The sequence below is a fragment of the Mercenaria mercenaria genome, chromosome 15 (genome assembly GCF_021730395.1).
Source record: "Mercenaria mercenaria strain notata chromosome 15, MADL_Memer_1, whole genome shotgun sequence".
Classification (NCBI taxonomy): domain Eukaryota; kingdom Metazoa; phylum Mollusca; class Bivalvia; order Venerida; family Veneridae; genus Mercenaria; species Mercenaria mercenaria.
The window spans coordinates 44965618-44985626 of NC_069375.1; the positions used below are offsets into that span (position 1 = coordinate 44965618).

General features: G+C 36.2%; 2 protein-coding genes across 3 annotated transcripts in view; one reads left to right on the forward strand and one right to left on the reverse strand.

Annotated features, from left to right (window-relative positions):
* LOC123553514 (abnormal spindle-like microcephaly-associated protein homolog) overlaps positions 1–18743 on the reverse strand; it is a 41183-nt gene extending 22440 nt beyond the window's left edge. The window contains exons 1-10 of the mRNA XM_053524219.1: positions 18671–18743; positions 15568–16183; positions 12021–14913; positions 11712–11819; positions 5137–5286; positions 3921–4225; positions 3466–3607; positions 2872–3002; positions 2235–2410; positions 1840–1973 (exon numbers count right to left, since the gene is read on the reverse strand). Of these exons, the coding sequence (XP_053380194.1) occupies positions 1840–1973; positions 2235–2410; positions 2872–3002; positions 3466–3607; positions 3921–4225; positions 5137–5286; positions 11712–11819; positions 12021–14913; positions 15568–16164 (4636 nt within the window). The 5' untranslated portion in view covers positions 16165–16183; positions 18671–18743. The remainder of the gene's footprint in view (positions 1–1839; positions 1974–2234; positions 2411–2871; positions 3003–3465; positions 3608–3920; positions 4226–5136; positions 5287–11711; positions 11820–12020; positions 14914–15567; positions 16184–18670) is intronic.
* A 71-nt stretch (positions 18744–18814) lies between these two features.
* The window catches only part of LOC123553482 (probable low affinity copper uptake protein 2), a 34865-nt gene continuing 33670 nt past the window's right edge, over positions 18815–20009 (forward strand). For both annotated transcript variants that reach the window (XM_045343188.2, XM_045343193.2), the window contains exon 1: positions 18815–19154. In XM_045343188.2, coding sequence (XP_045199123.2) covers positions 19059–19154 — 96 coding nt within the window. In that variant the 5' untranslated portion in view covers positions 18815–19058. The remainder of the gene's footprint in view (positions 19155–20009) is intronic.

A 20009-nucleotide genomic window follows, 5' to 3' on the forward strand; every position in this document is an offset into this window, starting at 1 on the left:
TGCTGTTCTTACAAAGTGACCTTTAAAGTGTTATTAGTAGCAAACTGTGGTTAATCAAATTCTCTTTTAGTCTGATCATGACCTGATGAACATAATGGGATGTTAATGGGGAGTTTTATAGCTTTAAAACCATTTGCATAAGACTTTATCAGCCTTGCATAAAAAAATAGCTGGAAAGATAAAAGGCCAAGGATTCAGGAAATAATTGCATTAGTCACATTCAAAATGAGGAATTGACACAGGAGGGCTTTGTAATATTTTATGATAACAGGCCTCCTAGCAGGCCTGAACAAAAATAAAGGTTTTTAAAAAGGCTCCAATCTATGGAAATAAAGGCCTTTTAGTGTAAAATATTAAAAAATAAAGAGTAAATAAAGACTATTTTTGTCGAAATTCTCGTTGAAAACACATAATATATATAGGTATTTACTAAAAAAAAGTTCATTTATATATGGAAACCCACACTCTAAAACCAGATATCAGAAAAAGGCATGTTTGATATTATCTCATACTGTTTGAATTATACATTATGATTGATATACATACCTAACTTAATGGGTATACCTACTTTCACTGCACATTTATATCACCTATTTTGTATATGGTTCCTGTTTTATACATTGTAATATATTGTTTTTATTCTATGCTGTTGATTATGTAAAATCTATCTGTTTTGTTCTTTGTTCATGTTGTTAATATGTAAAATGTACTATGTTATTATGTTTAGGTCCTTATGGAATTTTTTCTGTACTTCTGGTTTTGTAAAATGTATCTGTTTTGTTCTTTATTTATGTTGTCATACCATGTTGTAAATATGTAAAATGTATCATGTTATTACGTTGAGGCCCATACGGAAGATTGCTTCGGCAAGTATGCTGCCTCGTTAAATAAAGTCTTTATTATTATTGTGGTGTCTACATCAACTTTGTTCAGAATGCTGTATCTTCACCAGACCTTGTCCACTGTTACCATAGTGTAAACATCATGTCACCAGACCATTTCAAGCATTCAGCTCCATGGTACCTTATGCTGAATACATGAAACACCCATGGTCTGGTGAACACTACTGCAAACATCTACATGTATGTGGCCTGGTGAACACAACAGCATTCTGAAAAACTCAATATGAAAGATACACAAGCAGTATCCTAATAACAACACTTAAAAGGGGGGGAAGAAATACAGTAGTATAACCATTACTTGCTTTAAACTGGCACGGCAAGCAGTCTGAACAAAAATATAGGTTTTAAGTGAAAATTACAGGCTATTTGGCCGTTTTAAAGGTTTTTCAGAAGATTTAAAGGTTTTAAAGGTTTGCTCTGAAATTAAAGGTTTTTAAAGGTTTTAAAGGTTTCACTAGGAGGCCTGTGATAACTGAAACAAGTTACGAAAGTAAACGCAATAACTCAAATGGGTTATAAACTGTGATAACTTGAAACAGTTACACCCCTGACTGATAATGGAATTAATTAGCCATTTCTGTGATTCTGTAGGCCTGATGACGGAAAGTCATCTGACAAAAATGACTGTTCAAAACAAACTGATGTGGCATTTGAGAATAGGTAATCAAATGGAATCTGCCAATTGTCATTATGAACCCAATACCTTAAGTTAAATCATGTCAACACAGTATAAGTGTAACAGCTACTTTCAAGTTTTCAATGCTGAAGAACCTTTGGCGATCCATTGGACATTATTCAGATTTATCATTCTTAACTGAATGGAATTTTTGCAGCAAAGTATTATTTGTAGCCTAAGCAAGGCTGTCAGATTACCTACAAGAATGAGTAAAGGAAATAAAGTACACAAAGTATATATATTTGTAGTTCCCTCAGTTACCTGTATCAATACTCTGTTGTTCAAGTGTTTTAAACACTACCTCCAAATTGTGAATTTTCTGTAGCCGACTTATGGCTGGTGCACGTAAACTTTTTCTAAGCTCAGCTTTGTCACAGATGACCTCCATCACACGACTGTTATAGAAAAGAATGATATGACATTAAACAAATTTTCTGCACAGGTGCATATGTATAAACTGATTTTAAGTGTCAGTATAGCATTTGATACTCACCATTTAAAACTGCTAATGAAAATTTTTTTAAACACACTTCTACAAATCAAAATGTAACTTCTGAAATCCTTCATCAAGTATTAGTCATAAACAGTTTTTGTTAAATCAATAATGCCACATATACAGATAAGAACAACCATACCTGCCTATGACAATTACTTACGCGAGTCTAAGTCCATCCCTAAGGTCTGTCCCGAGGCTTTTCACTGCAAAGTCAAACTCATCAAGTGCTGTTTGCGAGTATGTGACCCTGTATCCAAGGTAACCAAGATGTCGTGTGATATCACCCTCACCAGACAGATAGTCTCTAGAAAACTGCAGCAACATGTCCTTACTGGTCTGGAAAGCAATTCCCGAAAATAAATTGCTAGAGTTTTGATTAACAAACATTTCAAAATGAAGAGCTCTGTGAAAAATAAGATTTATAGGGTTAAGGCAAATTTTACTTATGTTTTGGCTGGGTCTTAAGTCACGTCAATACAACTTTTAGGTCATATGGCAACGTCTCAACTTCTGGTGGTGGAGAAAGACCAGAAGTACCCCTCGGGTACTTAGGTAGAACCACCAACCTTCCTTAAGGCAGCTAAATGACTTCCACACATGTTGGAATTTTACATTCTAAATGATGGTTTGAACCCACAGGGCAAGTGATTTTAAGTCAGCAACCTTAACTACTCAGCCAAGAAAACTTCCGTGTTAGAGAAAAAACTTGGCATATAAAACTACATAATGCTACTGCATTTATCATTTCAATGAAATACCTGTCAATGACTGAATAGTTTTTAACTATAGTATCTTACCTTTATATCGGAGTTCTTACAGAAGAGACAAGGGTTGTGATCAATGAGTGTGTGCTGTTTAGCCTGGTCGAGGAAATACACCAACATAAGGAATCTTTTCAGTGTATGCTGGGCTGTCGCCTCTGCATAACCTGCATAAAATGGGTTTCAAATTTATCTGTTTCTGGAGCATATAATGGGGTCTGTATAACCCAAAAGCTGATGAGAGACTTAAATGTACTAAAAGAATTGTGTTTTTTCAGGCGTACAGAAAAGGGTACAGTCACACTGGAAAGGTCAATATAGACAGGAAAAAGTATAGGATAAAGACTTAATGCTGTTCAAAGATTTCACTTCATAGCCCAACTTTAAAGGTTGTTTTTTATATTTTCAATCCATCTCTATCCAGGCGAGATTCTAATTTATACTCTCTATGGATAGTGGATATTGAACACTCAAAATGAATAAATATTTTTATGCTTAAAAAACTCAACTGTAAGTCTGTTAATAGCAATGTCTGACCATTTCTCATGCTAAAAAGATCTACATGTCTTATATCCTTTAGTCAAAGTGATTACATACTTTACTCAGATAATGCTCTCTGAGGATACCTACCATCTCTGTATAAGTGTGGGACTGTGGGATGTGCATACTCGTCAGCTATATCAGGACTGGCAAGGACTCGAACGACTATAAACTGTGACAAACCGTACACATCTGTGTTACACTGCAGCGGAACCACCTCTCCATAGATCGTCTAAAAGAATACAAAGGGACAGAATTAAAATCAAACACCGAGATGCCTTTCAGGTCATATGATGAATTTGCAGCTTTTACAATTGGGGGAAGACCCCCCTGAAGTTCCTATGCAGGCATAATTTCCTGAAAAGGTTAGGCACATAGGTAGAACAGCTAATTTATATATCCTAGATAGATACAGCCTCCTCATTGGGTGCAGCAAGCACAAAACTCCCCTTTATTGAGATAATTGGGCTGGCTGGCACAAAAGAAAACAATAGGTCAGTAAATATTTTCAAACTTCTGAAGAAATGGTAAATCGTTATAAATACCTCAAGACCCATCCTCAACCATAGAGGGTTATAAGACAGCAACATATCTAGGACTTTTTGTTTAGCTCCAACATCTGCATGTAGCATTTTGTCTTTCCGTACCAACAGCCGTTTATTCTCCACCTCTTCCTCAACTTTCTGGATGACCCGTCTTACCGACTCCGACTGGAACAACCGGCATGCAGACTTACGCAGCCTGTTCAGCTTTCTGTGGGCGGAATATGTGCGGAAAGAAAGTATCTCATTGGTGGGTGCTAGTCTAGTCCTGCCTTTTTCAATATCTAGTGTCAGCTTCCCTGCATCAACTGAAACATTCATATTTAATTCAATGCCATCCCTGTAAATGATGCTTTTATGATGTATGATCACAGAATGTCTTCCTATAGCATTCACCTGCTCTCAACTTATCATCATTAAGGCATTTCCATGAAGTTTGACAGACAATGGACATCTGACTAAATTAGAATCGACAAAATAAGTGCATAATTGTGTATGTCATTAAGTTTGGACAAAAGGTCAGGTCTAAATTTTGACCCTGTTCTAAAATCTTAGTCAGCATAAATCCAACATTTTTGTTTGTAATATGTTAAAAAAATTTTTTTTTGAAATTTTCTTACATGAAAAAATCCTACGAGTTACAGCTGCATATAAATTATTATATGTACATAATTATAATTATTTAAATACCTTAAAAACTGAAAAAGTCTGATTACAAACCCTGCAGACCTGCAGATAATGTGTAAACTTATATTTTGACCTTACAAAATAAAGAAAAAAATCCTGTCATAGATTTGGTCTAGATCAAACTACAGCTTTTGCAATTTTAAGTGCTTTTAACAAAATGAAATATTTACAGTCCACAAACAATAGGCAAATTTTACTTTCTCTAGAACTTGAAGGTTCTCTCTAATATGAAATATATATAAATTTTAAATAGTATGCTTTTCTCACAATATATAAAAAACAAACTAACAAGATATCACAAAGTGGTACATATGTATCTGCTGATTCCGACAGTGATAGGCAACCAGATGGATACAAATATTTCAGACATAAAGTAACTCCAAAATAACCATTTGACCTCCCGAGGCATATAATTATGATCTCATATAAAACAAATAAATTGAGAAGTAAATTAAATGTGAAATGAATGACCCTTTTACTATGCCGCACACACTCGTCAGGATGTTGCTAGTTATATGATTGGCATACTAACCTTTGACTTTAACATCACTGCCTTGATGTTCTTCTGGTGGTGTCAGTATAAAATTGAGCCAGTTGACAAATCCACGTTCCTGTTTCTCCATCCAGCGCTCATCATAAAACATATTCCTAGCAGCAAATGGTAGTGGATGTTTAGGTATAGCTGAAAATATGATGCAATGTTTAATCTCTAGCTGCCCAGTAAATTTTAGATATGTTTTATACATTATGAAAGCTGCTGGAATACACAAACTATATATCTAGAGGTAATTATGTAAATATCAAAGGAAATTTAGAATCTGTTGAAATACAGTGATAAGTTACAATCTATGAGTTTAGACATGTCCATCAATAAGAATTTAGGAAATAGTTTTGTTTTTTTTGTTGTCGAGTAATGTCACTACAACACAATTATAGGTCTTATGGTGACATTCCAATTTTAGTTAGAGTGCTTAGAGCTTAAAATTGGCCGAATCGTTCAGATAATTCTACAAGCAAACCGCCTTGCATGATTATAGTTTGACATATTGCCTTTGATATTTGATCGAGACCCCAACCTCAAAATCAATATGGCGGCCAAAATTCAAGATGGCCGCCACATGGCTACCAAGCTTTATGACAATTGCACTAGTTTTGTAAAAAGTGTATTAGAATATGGAAAGTAAGGTTATTTCTTGTTTTTTTTATTGATTAGTATTGCAAACATATTGGACTATATACCCAAATAAGGTTTTTGCAGGAAATATCAACTTTTGTATAAAATATGCGCATTTATAATTGTAAAATGGGCAAAATATTGTCATTGATTTTTTATCAACACATTGAATCTATTTTTTCCAGAAGATTAAGCAACGAAGTATTACCAACACTGTTTTATAGTCTAATTTGATTTATGTTTTATTGGTTTTACCTGTAATACAAACATTTTTGGCATTATTGTGGAATAAAGGCAAGGCTAGGTGGGTGGGGTAAATTGACCCTCTGTAAATTCACTCAACATGTACATTACTTGTACATCATTTTAAACATAATACAAATAAATTTGTGATTATGTGAACTGCATTATATGACAATATTTCTTAAACACATCACTGAAGAAAAAATCAATATGTAGCATACTTTATTCAAGTTACGTTACCTTTTCATTAAACCTGTTATATTATTTCAAATTATTTGAAAGATTTTAAATTTAGGCAGATAAATCACTGTGAATTTTGCTGCAAAACATGAACAAAACGTTTTAATAGCATAAAATTATATTTCTTTGTTATTGGTTTACTTTGAGGAAAGACTACATGTATATGCAACTTATTTTACATATTTTACGTTACCATTTTACTACACTTATTCTAATGTATCATTATATTTATAAGATATTTCAAAAATAAGTTGCATTTAGTTAAAATTAATGCTGTAGGTATGAGCCTTACAAACGTATTTGTCAAGTATTGCTGTTTTTCTTATCTAACAACACTTTTAAATATGTTACCTTTATATCTGGTTTTATTCTGAAAACATATGTAGGAAAAATACTGATTTACTGATATCAATATACTGAGGAATGACAAAATAGTGAGACGAAATTTATAAGTTGCCAGCCAATACAAATGTTTCTAATAGTCATAATTATAATTATGTACAAGGGGTGATCCAAAATTGCATGGCTTTTGTACATAAAATTTTATTTAGAAATATAACACACTTAAAATTGTAAAGTATCGATATACTTTCACTTTTTATCTATTGTCTGCATGAGAATAGAATTTAAAAGTTTCGTCAAATTAAATAACAAGTAAAAGATGAGGTGGGGCAACCAAAAACATGTTTAATTCCACTGAAATTCAAATGCACAAATATAATATGTATCTGCTGGGGCACATTTGTGTAAGTAAGTTCACTGACTGGTTATGTCAATATGTAATACATACAGAATTTATACATTATACACTTGTCTTCACAGAAATTGTATAACGATACATAATTTTGTACAAAGCTTATCAAAACTTTAAAAAATAAGATGTCAAAAACTCTTTGAAAACACGTAACATGACAGAAATTAAAATGGCACTAAGACACTTTTCCCTGTTTCCAAACCTTACCTATTTCTGATTTCAATAGCGCTGTCAATAGGTACACACGCTTCAAATTTTGTAAATGAATGAAATAAATTTTAGAAGAGAGATTTTTAGTACATTTTTTCGTTTTGGAGTTATGACAAAAGTGTACGTAATTCTTTGTCAAAATATTTGTCAAACACACATCACTATCATTAGTCAAGTCATGATATCAGAAATGTATGTAGTCATTCATGCATTTAATAAAACACATTATGTAAAGAATCATATAATTATGTCATGATCCAAATTGGAAGAACAGAAAAATCTGTATGTTAATTATTTATTCTAATCATCCAGAACACAAAGTTATGACTATTGACAATTTCTAGGGATTCTAAGAAATATTACCAAAACCTTAAGCATAATGATACGTACTGTGCTTCAAGATCAATGTCATAGGTGAGAACATAGACTAGCCACTAGACTGATAATTAAGATATTTCTATGCTATGATTTTTTTTTTTTTTTATGTTCATAGAGACAAAAGCCAGTCTATTCTAGAGATTTTCTAAGAGGACTGATGTTAAAATTATCATATGATATTGGACATAGCATGTAGACTGGCTCAACAACATGAAATCATAAAAATGTAAAAAAAATATATATCATAGTCTAGGAGTTAGTCTAGTGAGAACACTAACCTTAATAACCCTAATACGTTGGCAAAAGTACTTTTCAAAGCTTACTAAGTACTGAATATGTTAAACTGTCATCAAATTCAATCAAGCTTTCAAGAAGTAACAGAAATCATGATGTCAGAAATATATATTTGCTTGATAAAATATAATACAGAAGATAAATACATTATTTTGAAACATCTAATAAAGTCTTTAAGAGTAACCGAGGCCCGGATTCAGGGCCAGGCCATGGGGGCCCGTGCCACGCGCTACCCCCAAGTTCCTAACAAATTACCTATAATAGTCATCAAAGTTGCACCCGACTCTTTGGGCAAAGAAATATTTCTCACAATTTAGACTCAAAATATGCTTCAGAGACCATCATTTAATACCAGTATTTCAACATTTTCCAGGGGGAGATTCTCTTTACCCCCTAAAGTGATGGGAATAAATTTAGACTGAAAAAAATGCATCAGACGCCGCCATTTCATACCTGTATTTCAAATATTTCCATGGGGAGTCCCCTGAACTGGCTTAAATGATGCGGCTACTCCCTCCTGGGTATATTAAACTTTAGACCAGAAAATGCACAAGAGGCCATGACTTCATACCTGTATATAAAACAATTCATTGGGGGAGATCCCCCTGACCCCCCTCTCTCTACAGGAGATGAGGGCCAAAATCACATGCCTAAACCATCTCGGCACTACGCACCTCGCGATTACGACTTCGTACTTAACTGGTGCCCCCACCCCCACCCCACACACACATCGCATAGTATAGACCGCAATATTTTTGCATCCATGACACGGCACTTTAAGACTGTTGTTTTGATAACTGATAAAACCTAGCTAAAAGAGGAAGGGTAGATCAAAGGACCAGAAAATATAACAACACTGCACGAGAATGCATTCAATACTGACATAAAATAAGAAATTTGGTCACATATCAACATGCCTTTTCTCTGTAAATCAGCCTTGATATTCAGTCTTAGTGAATATTATGCTTACATTGTGTTTAATATTGTTATTATATAAAGAAATGAAAAACAGTGGAACAACATTATATTCACATGTAAGATTGGGAGAATATATGAATGGTCATTTTCAATGAATTTTATGAACTTAAAGAGTTATTGCCAATATCTTGTAGGAATTTATAATATGTCACATTAACTAACAAGAGGACCATGATGGTCCTGAATCGCTCACCTCTTCCCACATGATCCAGTTTTGAGTATGACGTCGTTTTTTCTATTATTTGACATAGTGACCAAGTTTTTGAGCTCATGTGACCCAGTTTTGAACTAGACCTAGATATTATCAAGATAAAAATTCTGACCAATTTTCATGAAGATCCATTGAAAAATATGGTCTCTAGAGAGGTCACAAGGTTTTTCTATTATTTGACCTATTGACCTAGTTTTTTAAGGCACGTGACCCAGTTTCAAACTTGACCTAGATATCATCAAGGTGAACATTCTGACCAATTTTCATGAAGATCCATTCAAGGGTATGGCCTCTAGAAAGGACACAAGGTTTTTCTATTTCAAGACCTACTGACCTAGTTTTTGATCGCAGTTGACCCAGTTTCAAACTTGACCTAGATATCATCAAGATAAATATTCAGACCAACTTTCATACAGATCCCATGAAAAATATGGCCTCTAGAGAGGTCACAACGTTTTTTCATTATTTGACCTACTGACCTACTTTTTGATGGCACGTGACCCACTTTCGAACTTGACCTAGATATCATCAAGATGAACATTCTGACCAATTTTTATGGAGATCCATTGAAAAATATGGCGTTAGAGAGGTCACAAGGTTTTTCTATTATTTGACCTACTGACCTAGTTTTTGAAGGCACGTGACCCACTTTCGAACTTGACCTAGATATCATCAAGATGAACATTCAGACCAACTTTCATACAGATCCCATGGAAAATATGGCCTCTAGAGAGGTCACAAGGTTTTTCTATTATTTGACCTACTGACTTAGTTTTTGAAGGCACATGACCCACTTTCGAAATTGACTTAGATATCAGCAAGGTGAACATTCTGACCAATTTTCATAAAGATCCCATGAAAAATATGGCCTCTAGAAAGGTCACAAGGTTTTTCTATTATTTGACCTACTGACCTAGTTTTTGAAGGCACGTGACCCAGTTTCGAACTTGACCTAGATATCATCAAGTTGAACATTCTGACCAATTTTCATGAAGATCTTGTGAAATATATGGCCTCTAGAGAGGTCACAAGGTTTTTCTATTTTTATACCTACTGACCTAGTTTTTGATGGCACGTGACCCAGTTTCGAACTTGACCTAGATATCATCAAGATGAACATTCTGACCAACTTTCATAAAGATCCCATGAAAAATATGGCCTCTAGAGAGGTCACAAGGTTTTTCTATTATTTGACCTACTGACCTAGTTTTTGATGGCACGTGACCCAGTTTCGAACTTGACCTAGATATCATCAAGGTGAACATTCTGACCAATTTTCATGAATATCTTTTGAAATATATGGCCTCTAGAGAGGTCACAAGGTTTTTCTATTTTTAGACCTACTGACCTAGATTTTGACCGCACGTGACCCAGTTTCGAACTTAACCTAGATATCATCAAAGTGAACATTCTGACCAACTTTCATAAAGATCCCATGAAAAATGTGACCTCTAGAGTGGTCACAAGCAAAAGTTTACGCACGCACTGACGGACGCACGCACGGACGGACGGACGACGGACGCTGCGCGATCACAAAAGCTCACCTTGTCACTTTGTGACAGGTGAGCTAAAAAGCCAAAATGCAACCTGCTTGGTTCTTTGTGTGCATGTAAATTTTTCTTTCCGTCTCTTCCTTTGAGCACCCTTTTCATTTTTGATGACAGTGGATTACGAAAATATACCCATTGAATGACTAGTTCCTATTGGCCACTTTTCAATAAGCTAATTGCCTATTATCATAATTATGTGTTTCGTCGCCAGCTTCAAATTTGTAGTAAAAGGAGAAGCTGGAAGTCATACACTTCCTGTTTTTGAATTGTTTAGAGTTTGAGATAGTTTTCACAGTAAAATTTAATAATTATACCATCTCACCAATGCAAATGGGCATAAAATATCAACAAAACAAATGGATGTTCAATAAGTAAACATCTGACGGAGAATCTTGGCAACCATTTTGAATTTGGAAAACTGTCAGTCAAGCTACATCTAGTGTTTAAGTGAAATAAGGGCTCTATATTTCATGTTTATGAACTTTATTCAATAAGATTTTCAAAGAAAGATGAAATGTGGGCAAAATATTTTAGATATTTTGAAAAGCTAAATTTTTGGCAAAATTATGTCAGCCATCTTGAACTGTGTCAGCCATTTTGAATATAGGCTTTTAAAATGTTAATTTTTCGAAAATTATATATAAATATTTCATTATCAAAACCCATTCTGCTTACTGCCAACATAAAACATTACTTAATTAATCATTATAATCAATTCTTAGAAATTAGCGGCCATCTTGGCGACCATTTTGAATTTCAGACGCCGTGATTTTTGACGCTTGGGTCTCGATAAAAAATTTAGCGTATCTTTTCAAACAATTAACATGCAAAGTGATTTGCTTGTAGAATTATCTGAACGATTTTTTGTATTATCACTCCAACTATTTGGATGGTGGAGGAAGATCCCCAGGTGCCCCTTCGTGCATTATTTCTTCATGGACGGGCACCAGGGTAGAACCACCGATCTTCTGGAAGACACCTGGATGACTTCTTCACACGAAGGATTTGAGGCCCCGAGTGAGGCTCGAACCCACAATGGTGAGGGTAAAGTGATTCTAACAAAAAATGTAAATACCTGATTTGGTTTTCTTTGTCAGTATGAGTTTTGATGTAGCTAGACCCTTGATTGTACCAGTTGGTTTCAGTCCTTGACGCGAAGTGGTATTTCTTGCTGTACCTATAACTAGGAAATTTCAGGTCAATATGAACAAGATGAGTCAAACTTGTGGAAGATGTTAACAGTCCCAGCAAGTAAATTAGAAATAAATTAAACTACTTATTTCACTTTTTTGTTCAAGTACATATTAATTATATAATATATTTCTTGTTACTTTAAATAGATATATCTATATATAAAAGAAAGTGGGTAAGATTGACAGCTTACCAACACTCTTTACTGTTTGTCTTGTTACTCTGCCTTGTGGTGCAACCGACTCCTTCACCTTTGTCACATTAACTGTTTGTCCCAGCTTACTGCCACCCCGTGCAACAACTTCTTTTTTCTTAATAGTCATTTCACTTTTAGGTCGTTTAGAACGTCTATCATCTTCTTGAGTGATGGGGTTACTTCGTTTCTTCAAGAACTGATTAGGATCTGGCCTCTTGGTTCGAGGCTTTGCTGATTCCTCGGACTCAGATTTATTGTCAAAAGGCACAAAGAATAACTGCTCAGTTGCTGCAGATTGTGTGTCTCCATCCATCTTACCATCTATTAAGTCTTTGTTTCCCTTTTCAACAGAAATACCTTCATTGGTATTATCTCTACACATTTCCTCTCCAGTAACATTTGGGCTCTCATTTAATTTCTCAGATGACTGCTGTGCTGGACCTGGTACTGATCTTCTAACAGACAACTTTCTTCTTCTTAAATTTGAACTTGGTCCTTCATTTCCGCCAGTATTATTTTCACAGGTTTCAGATTTTTCCACCCTGATTTCTTCATCTACACAATATCTCTTTTCAACTTCATTTTGTTCTTGCAGTTTACTGTTAATGCCATCCTGACTGTTCAATTCAACCACATCATCACTTTCACCTTTTTGTTCTACTTCAATTCCATCATAATTTTCCAAATCGCTATCAGTTTGTTTTGCAAAAAGCTGTTTTCCACTGACTTTACTTAAGTTTACTACCTTTGGTTTCTCTACAATATGAGTAGACCTTCTTGAATGGTCCAGATGTGGACTGGTTGGCAGTAAATGGTATGGTGTTGTGGGAAAACTAGAATCTTTGGCTACCACTATACTGTTTTCCAATGGTACTTCAAAGGTACTGTTTGATGAAGATTTTTGTTGAGACAACTTATCTTCAGTTTCTGTCAAGCGATCTGTCTCAACCTCATCTTCAGGGATGACTTCCTCTGGCTTCAATGCAGATGAATCACTCAAACACTTCATGGCAGCTGCTGATTTTCGAGCATGTTCTAAAAGAGCATCAGAGGGCCTAGATTTTGTAACAGTTAAAGTTGCTCTTCGAGCCCACTCTTCCTTCGGTTCCACAAAAATCTTCTCCGGAGATTTTGTCTGTTTTTCAAATGAATCATCCTCCAGACTATCTGCTGAAAATAGTCTACCTGACTGCTTTTGTACATCATCATTCAGTATCTGTTCATTTACATTAACAGCAATATGAATATCATTTGTCTTTTGTTCTGTTTCTATATCTAGCTCTTCTTCCTCAGTAAGAGCGAAATCACCATCTTTCATTTTGCTCTCTTTGGGCTTTCTTGAATTGGTTGATGCTTTCATGACTGTAAATGTTGTCCTCCTTGGACTTGCTTCTGATGGTTCCTGTGTTTCTAGTAGTTTTAATTTAGTAGACTCAGTAACAAATGTTCCTCTCCTAAGGTTAATGTCATTTCCTGGCACAGAAAACCTTGGAGAGGTTCTTAGTTTGATAAAAGTTTCTCTACTTTGTAGTTCCTTTACAGACTCATGGTCTTCTATGTCACATATTGACCCGTTCCCACTTTTCTCTATCTCTACACTCCTGTCATGTACAAAAGATTTCAGACTTTTCAACTGCTCCAGCAAAGTACTTTGTCCTACTGAATCATTTAAAGGTTTATGTTCATCAACTAAACTTTCAAACCTGCTTTCAGTTTTGGGACAATTATCTTTTATAAATGTTTCTGGACTGATTATTTTTCTGGCATTGTTTCTCTTAGCACCACGTAGTAGTTTCACACCAGTTGGCTTATCGTTGTTTTCTACATCTATTATTCCACTTCTTTTTCTCAGTGATCTCCTGGGCCTGTCTGGTTTCTTATTTTCTAACTGAAGAAAACTTGGATCATCAACAGACTGGTTCTCTACCTCAAGGCTGTCATGAAACGTTTCACAATTTTGTACAGCATTAAAGACAGAACTTTTTGTAACATGTGTTACCTTGCATTCAAGAAAACTTGGTTCAAGAGTGTCTGAAATAGCTTTTGACTTCAGCTTTGTTGTTTTGTCTTTGATTAAACTTAAATTTATACTATCATTATGATCTTTTAACATTGTATTCCCATCATCTAGAAAACTTGGTTCCAACATGTGGGTTTTATCTTTCAAAGTTCTACCAATACATGGCTCTTCTTTTGGTTCAAGAAAACTGGGTTCAACATCACCATTTTCAACTTCTTTAACAGAATCTTCCAGAACTTTAATACCACTAATGTCACAGTCTTCTATGTTCAACAGACTTGTGTCTTTCAGACCCTTTACGCTGTCACCCTGGATTATAGGAACAACCAGTCCAAGCCCAGACACCTGTGAATATGTATTTGACCGCCTCATCTTCTTTCTTGGTATATTTTCTCCAATCTTAGGTTTAGGCAATGAAGTTTTTCTCTCTGAAGATTTCCTTTTCTTTGTTTTATCATCAACTCTTTCTTGGCCTGTCAAAGTATCTGGAATGATATTTTCTAAATTTTCTTCCGACTGTCTGGTTGTTGGCAAACTTTCTTTAGACACAGACTGGTACTTGTCACTCAGTCTTGGTGATCTGCGTCTGCCCTCACTGGATCTGCGGCCTTTTTCAGTTAACCCATTACAATGTTTCTGAACTCTCAACTGTGTATGCTTCCCCAGACCTTTAAACTGAGTCCCGGGTTTCACAGATCTTGACACTGGTTGCCTGGACAGCTGAGATAATTTCTGGTCTACTATCTGTTTAGCAGACTGCTTCCCTGTATGCTTTTCTGGACTGTATTGCTGGTTGATATTTGCCAGACTGGTTGTGTGTATTACTGAGAATGGTCCAGTGGCTTTAGAGGCAAGCAATCCCACACGTTTCTGAAGGTTTGAAAATATTTTTTACTTTAAATATCAAACTGTATGCAGAAATTCTGATTCTTTCATCAAGACAATATGGGAAATCTAACGGCAGTATGTTAAATCATAAGTACTGACTACTGTACATGGTCTTATACAGGCATTACCACTTTATCACTAAAAACTATTTAAAAGAGGGCATATATTATGTAAAATAATTAAATCATTAACATCTCTTAATATCTGACTGAACTTTTTCTGATCAGATTCCTTGCTTGGAAGGTAGTATTTGCTGGTGACACTGACTAAACTGCCCTTAAAATGGATGAAACAAAGGTTTTCTGTGATAAAACACTGAAACATTGTCTTTCTCCCTCTAGTGACCACCATACAATGTACAATATATTTTCATTTCAAAGTGGCACAATGTATCTTTTTTTTTGTGTGAAACATTATGTAACTGTGCTCAAAAGATAATTTCATTTTTTGAACATTGTCTTAGAAACTAATTAATACTATCCTGACCTTTATGTCACAATTATGTTCATGAAGTGTCATTTTGGCATTTCTTAGCTGAAGCATATCGCTAAACTTTTTGTGCATGAAATCCCAAATGATGTCACCTCCTTTTTAATTCCTTACCAACAGTTGTATTCTTGCAGTATATATACTTACTCCTTTCTTTTTCTGTGGTGGTGGGGCAGTACTTGTTCCAAATACATAAGCCTGGACTCTGTATGCCCCATCTACCTGCATCATCACCATCTCTCTACATCCACCCGCCTCCTTCGGGGACCAGGTTATTTCCAGAGGATACGACTCTCCTGCACCTACTGAAAACTGTTTACATGATACAAAGAAATTTTTCTTTTCAGGAACCTTTTCAACCTTCACTGATTGTTCGTAGTCATGAGGGTTTCTAAGCAATAGTGTACAAGTCTTTTCCTGACCAACTTTCAGCGTGCCAAAACCTAGCCTAGGTGCACCAGAAAAATGCGTAAGAGTCAGAACCTCAATAGTATCACTTTTTCTACTTGGTTTCTTTGAAACTACTGGCTTTTCAACTGCTATGTCAAACTTGAAACCCTTGGGTGTAGTTTCAAACCAAGATCGCCGGCTTTTTCGTCTCAGATTCGCGGGATTTGGTGTCGAAGTTGGTAGACCTGACATGTCTGCTGGATAGAACACACTCTGGTCAAGGGCAGAGTGCTCAAATGCACTGTAACCATCCCCCACCAGGGCTCCATCTCGTACAATGCTGCTGTCTGACATCTTTTACTAAAGCATTTTCCTGAAATAATACAAAAAAAATCTTTTTAGTCAAAAGGATGGATACATGACCATACCACATTCAAATTATGGTTTCATTAGTAATCTCAAGGTCAGCAGTGAGTATGTTATCGTTGTGTTTGGCTGTTTTTCATCATAAAAAGGGGATTTTGTAAGTACTGAATTAGAACGTGAAAGTTATTAAGTAGAAGGGAGTATTAGGGCTTTCCAAATTTTATCTGAACTTTATTCTGTACAGGAAAAGATGTCAGGTATCAATGTGACTTTGATAAGACGACGACCCTAAAAATCAATAGGGATCTTCCTTAAGTCATACTTAAATCACTGTGCAATATTTCTGTTAGTCCTGAAACCATTTTAACTTTCTCCTGGTTTATTCTGCAGGGTTTTCATTAATTTTAAAAGTAGAAGGTGAAAGTTGCAAAGCAGAGAGGGGTCTTGATGTCCATTCATCTCAAATCTATCAAACACGTTATCATGTTTTTCTGGGGGTACAATGTATGCAAGTGGGCCCGCTGCAAGTGTACGGGGGTCAGGGGTTCTCCCTCTGGAAATTTTTGAAATTAAAGTCTGGTAGTTAGCATTTTTTATCTAAATGTTGAGGAATGGGAGCGGGTACTACCTTCCTTTTAGAGGGGTTAGGGGGTCTAACCCTGGAAAATTCAGAAATATAGACCTGTATAAAATATCAAAATGTAAAATCGGTCTACCCAAGCTCTCATTATTTAGACTAGATACTCCTACCTCCTGTTCTCTTTATCTGTAAATTACCACCTCCCCTGTCCTCCCAAAAAATGCTTCCGCATGTGGGATGGATAATCATAAGAAAGGCGACAGACACCAGGTGGCAAACTACAGGGCAGTGTCCCTCACATCAATAATGTGCAAGATACTTGAGCACATAGTCCATAGCAGTGTGATGACCCACTTCGACAAGCACGATGTCCTATGTGACAACCAGCATGGCTTTAGGAAACGACGCTCCTGTGAAAGTCAACTCCTTACAACAATACAAGAGATAGCCTCCACCGCTGCAAAAGGAAAACAGGTCGATATCATCCTTCTTGATTTCGCCAAGGCCTTTGACAAGGTCCCACATCAACGCCTGCTGCAGAAGTTTGACCACTACGGGGTCAGAGGTAACACCAAGATGTGGATCAAGTCATTTCTGAGTCATCGCACTCAACAAGTAGTCCTGGACGGCGCCAAGTCAGAAACAGCAGATGTTCTATCCGGCGTTCCACAAGGCACAGTCCTCAGCCCTTTGTTGTTACTGGCATATATTAATGACCTCCCAGAATCTATCAAGACATCATCCACCAAATTATTTGCTGATGATAGTATGCTGTTCAAGGCCATTAGTAACGATAGTGACAGACAGCAACTCCAGGAGGATTTAACAGCCCTGGAAAAATGGGAAGAAACTTGGCAGATGAGTTTTCACCCAGCCAAATGCACTGTCATACGCACTGCCCCACACAGACGGAAGACGATCATCCCCACAGCATACTACCTCCACGGCCACCAACTCGAAGTAGTCGACGCCAGCAAGTACTTGGGAGTGACAATAACAAACACACTTTCCTGGGAGACCCACATAAACAACACGGCAAACAAGGCTAACCGTACTATTGGCTTCCTCAGAAGGAACCTAAGGGACTGCACACAACCAGATAGGGACGCCTCATACAAGGCCATGGTACGACCGACACTGGAATACGTGCCAACCGTCTGGGACCCCTACACAAGATCCAGTATCCAAACACTTGAGAATGTACAGAGGAGAGCTGCCCATTATGTCTGCAATGATTACCACAAAAAGACCCCAGGATGCGTCACGAATATGCTATCGGACCTAGGCTGGGAGTCACTGGAAAGTCGGCGCAGACAGATCAGGCTAGCAATGATGTTCAGGATAGAGAACAATCTTGTTGACATCCCCTCAGACAGGAACCTACAACGCAGTGATGCATGCACTCGAGGCCAACACAGGTTCTTCCAAGACCACATCAGTGACAACAGATATGCCAACTCCTTCCCTAGATGGCTAGAGAGTGGAACAACCTCCCCACCACTGTTGTTACAGCCCCAACCTTGGAAGCCTTCAGGTCCCTCCTGATGGAGTGACCTGCCACCACACCACTGAATTGACAACATTGTAGATAATTTTTAAGAATTTTAAATGACACTTTTAAACTTTTGGAGACTGAAAGCCATTACGCATACCCAGTCTCGCAGAGCTAATTACGGTCTGCAAAGATCCCAGCTCTTAACGGGAAGAAGAAGAAGATATTTTCTGGAAATAATGGGCCAATCGGAAAATTTTCGAAAGTCTTCGGTCTACTCTAACGTGTGTGTGTGTGCCTTGTTTTCAAAACAGAAATTGCATATAAAGTGGCTGAGTAGTAAAATACTCGTTTTGAACCAAGCAGTAAAATTTATACTGTGATTTAATACAAAACAGTATATATATAGTAATTGTTTTTACCCAGATTATTGTTGATGTCTTCCGTACTCGGTCTGTAGCTGTTGTTTTGGTATTCAGCACCGTTTGAAATCCGTACAGTTTATTGACCAATCAAAATTTGTCTTTCAAATCTAAGCCAATCAAAACAGTGTATGTCATGTGATAGTCATGTGACGGTACAAAATGGCCATTGGGATGATATTTTTTGCTTCAGGCAAAATAAAAACAAATAAGCAGTGATAAAGATAATATGCGCAGACAATGAGTACTTTTAAACGTCGACTGTATGAAATGCTCGATCGATTTGGAAATTTATGACACATTACGGATAATTATTACGTTATGAAATAATTTTGTTGTGATAAATAAACCTGTTCCGATTTCTGAAAGTCAAAACATTTAAAAAGACATGGCATACAGGTTCGGTGCCAGTCATTTAACCATTGGTGATGGCTATATGATGCCAACTCTTGAAATGATGAAAAATATGTCAATGCATATGGGGGTAAGTTCTATCCGTAGAAATGTAGCCACCTTATATTGCACAACCTCTATCAGCACACAATTCTGGAATCCTAGACTGTAGTAGACAACATGTTCTGTCTCAAGCCTTTAAAGGTTTCATTCCTACTTTTCAGGCACTTTATAACCTAGTATGTTGTTGATTACATACAATGCAATAATCAGAAGAAGAAAAAATAACATGTTTGGCTACATATGCACAATACAGAAATAAAAAACAAAGCTGTAGCATGTAAATATAGCAGAATCCTATCTCTCAGCTTTAAAATGTATACTTTAAAAGACATATAAATATTCAACAAATATGTTCCAGCATTGAATTTGAAAAAACCAACAGGCTCATTCAATAGAAACAACTTCATCTGTCATCTAGACAATCTAGGCTGGAAATCATCTATAATTTTAAGGCCCATCATAACATCTTTGATATGCTGCTGTTATGCATCCATGCTTTAGAATAGTATTCCAAGAAAGATCCAATTCCTCAACAAGACTCATTCCTTCCAGTATGACTGTTACTCCCCATCAATTGGTCATGTCCAATTAATATAATAGCTTCTTCTGCATGTTCTGAGAACAACATTAGCAAGGAACTATTTGCCTGTTACAGTTGCTAAATATTCCTCTTTGGCATCTTTCACTCAGAAGTTCAGTGTCTTACATTGTCTTTCAAAACCTAAAATTTCATTATAATTTTCATTGTTCTGGAGGAGTGACCAATGCCGGTACATACTTAAAACAAACACATACACAAAAGCACTCTTTGACAACAGAGGACTAAGAGAATGAATGCATTCATTTGTAATGCAGGAGTCATCCCTATCTGCTATAACTGGGC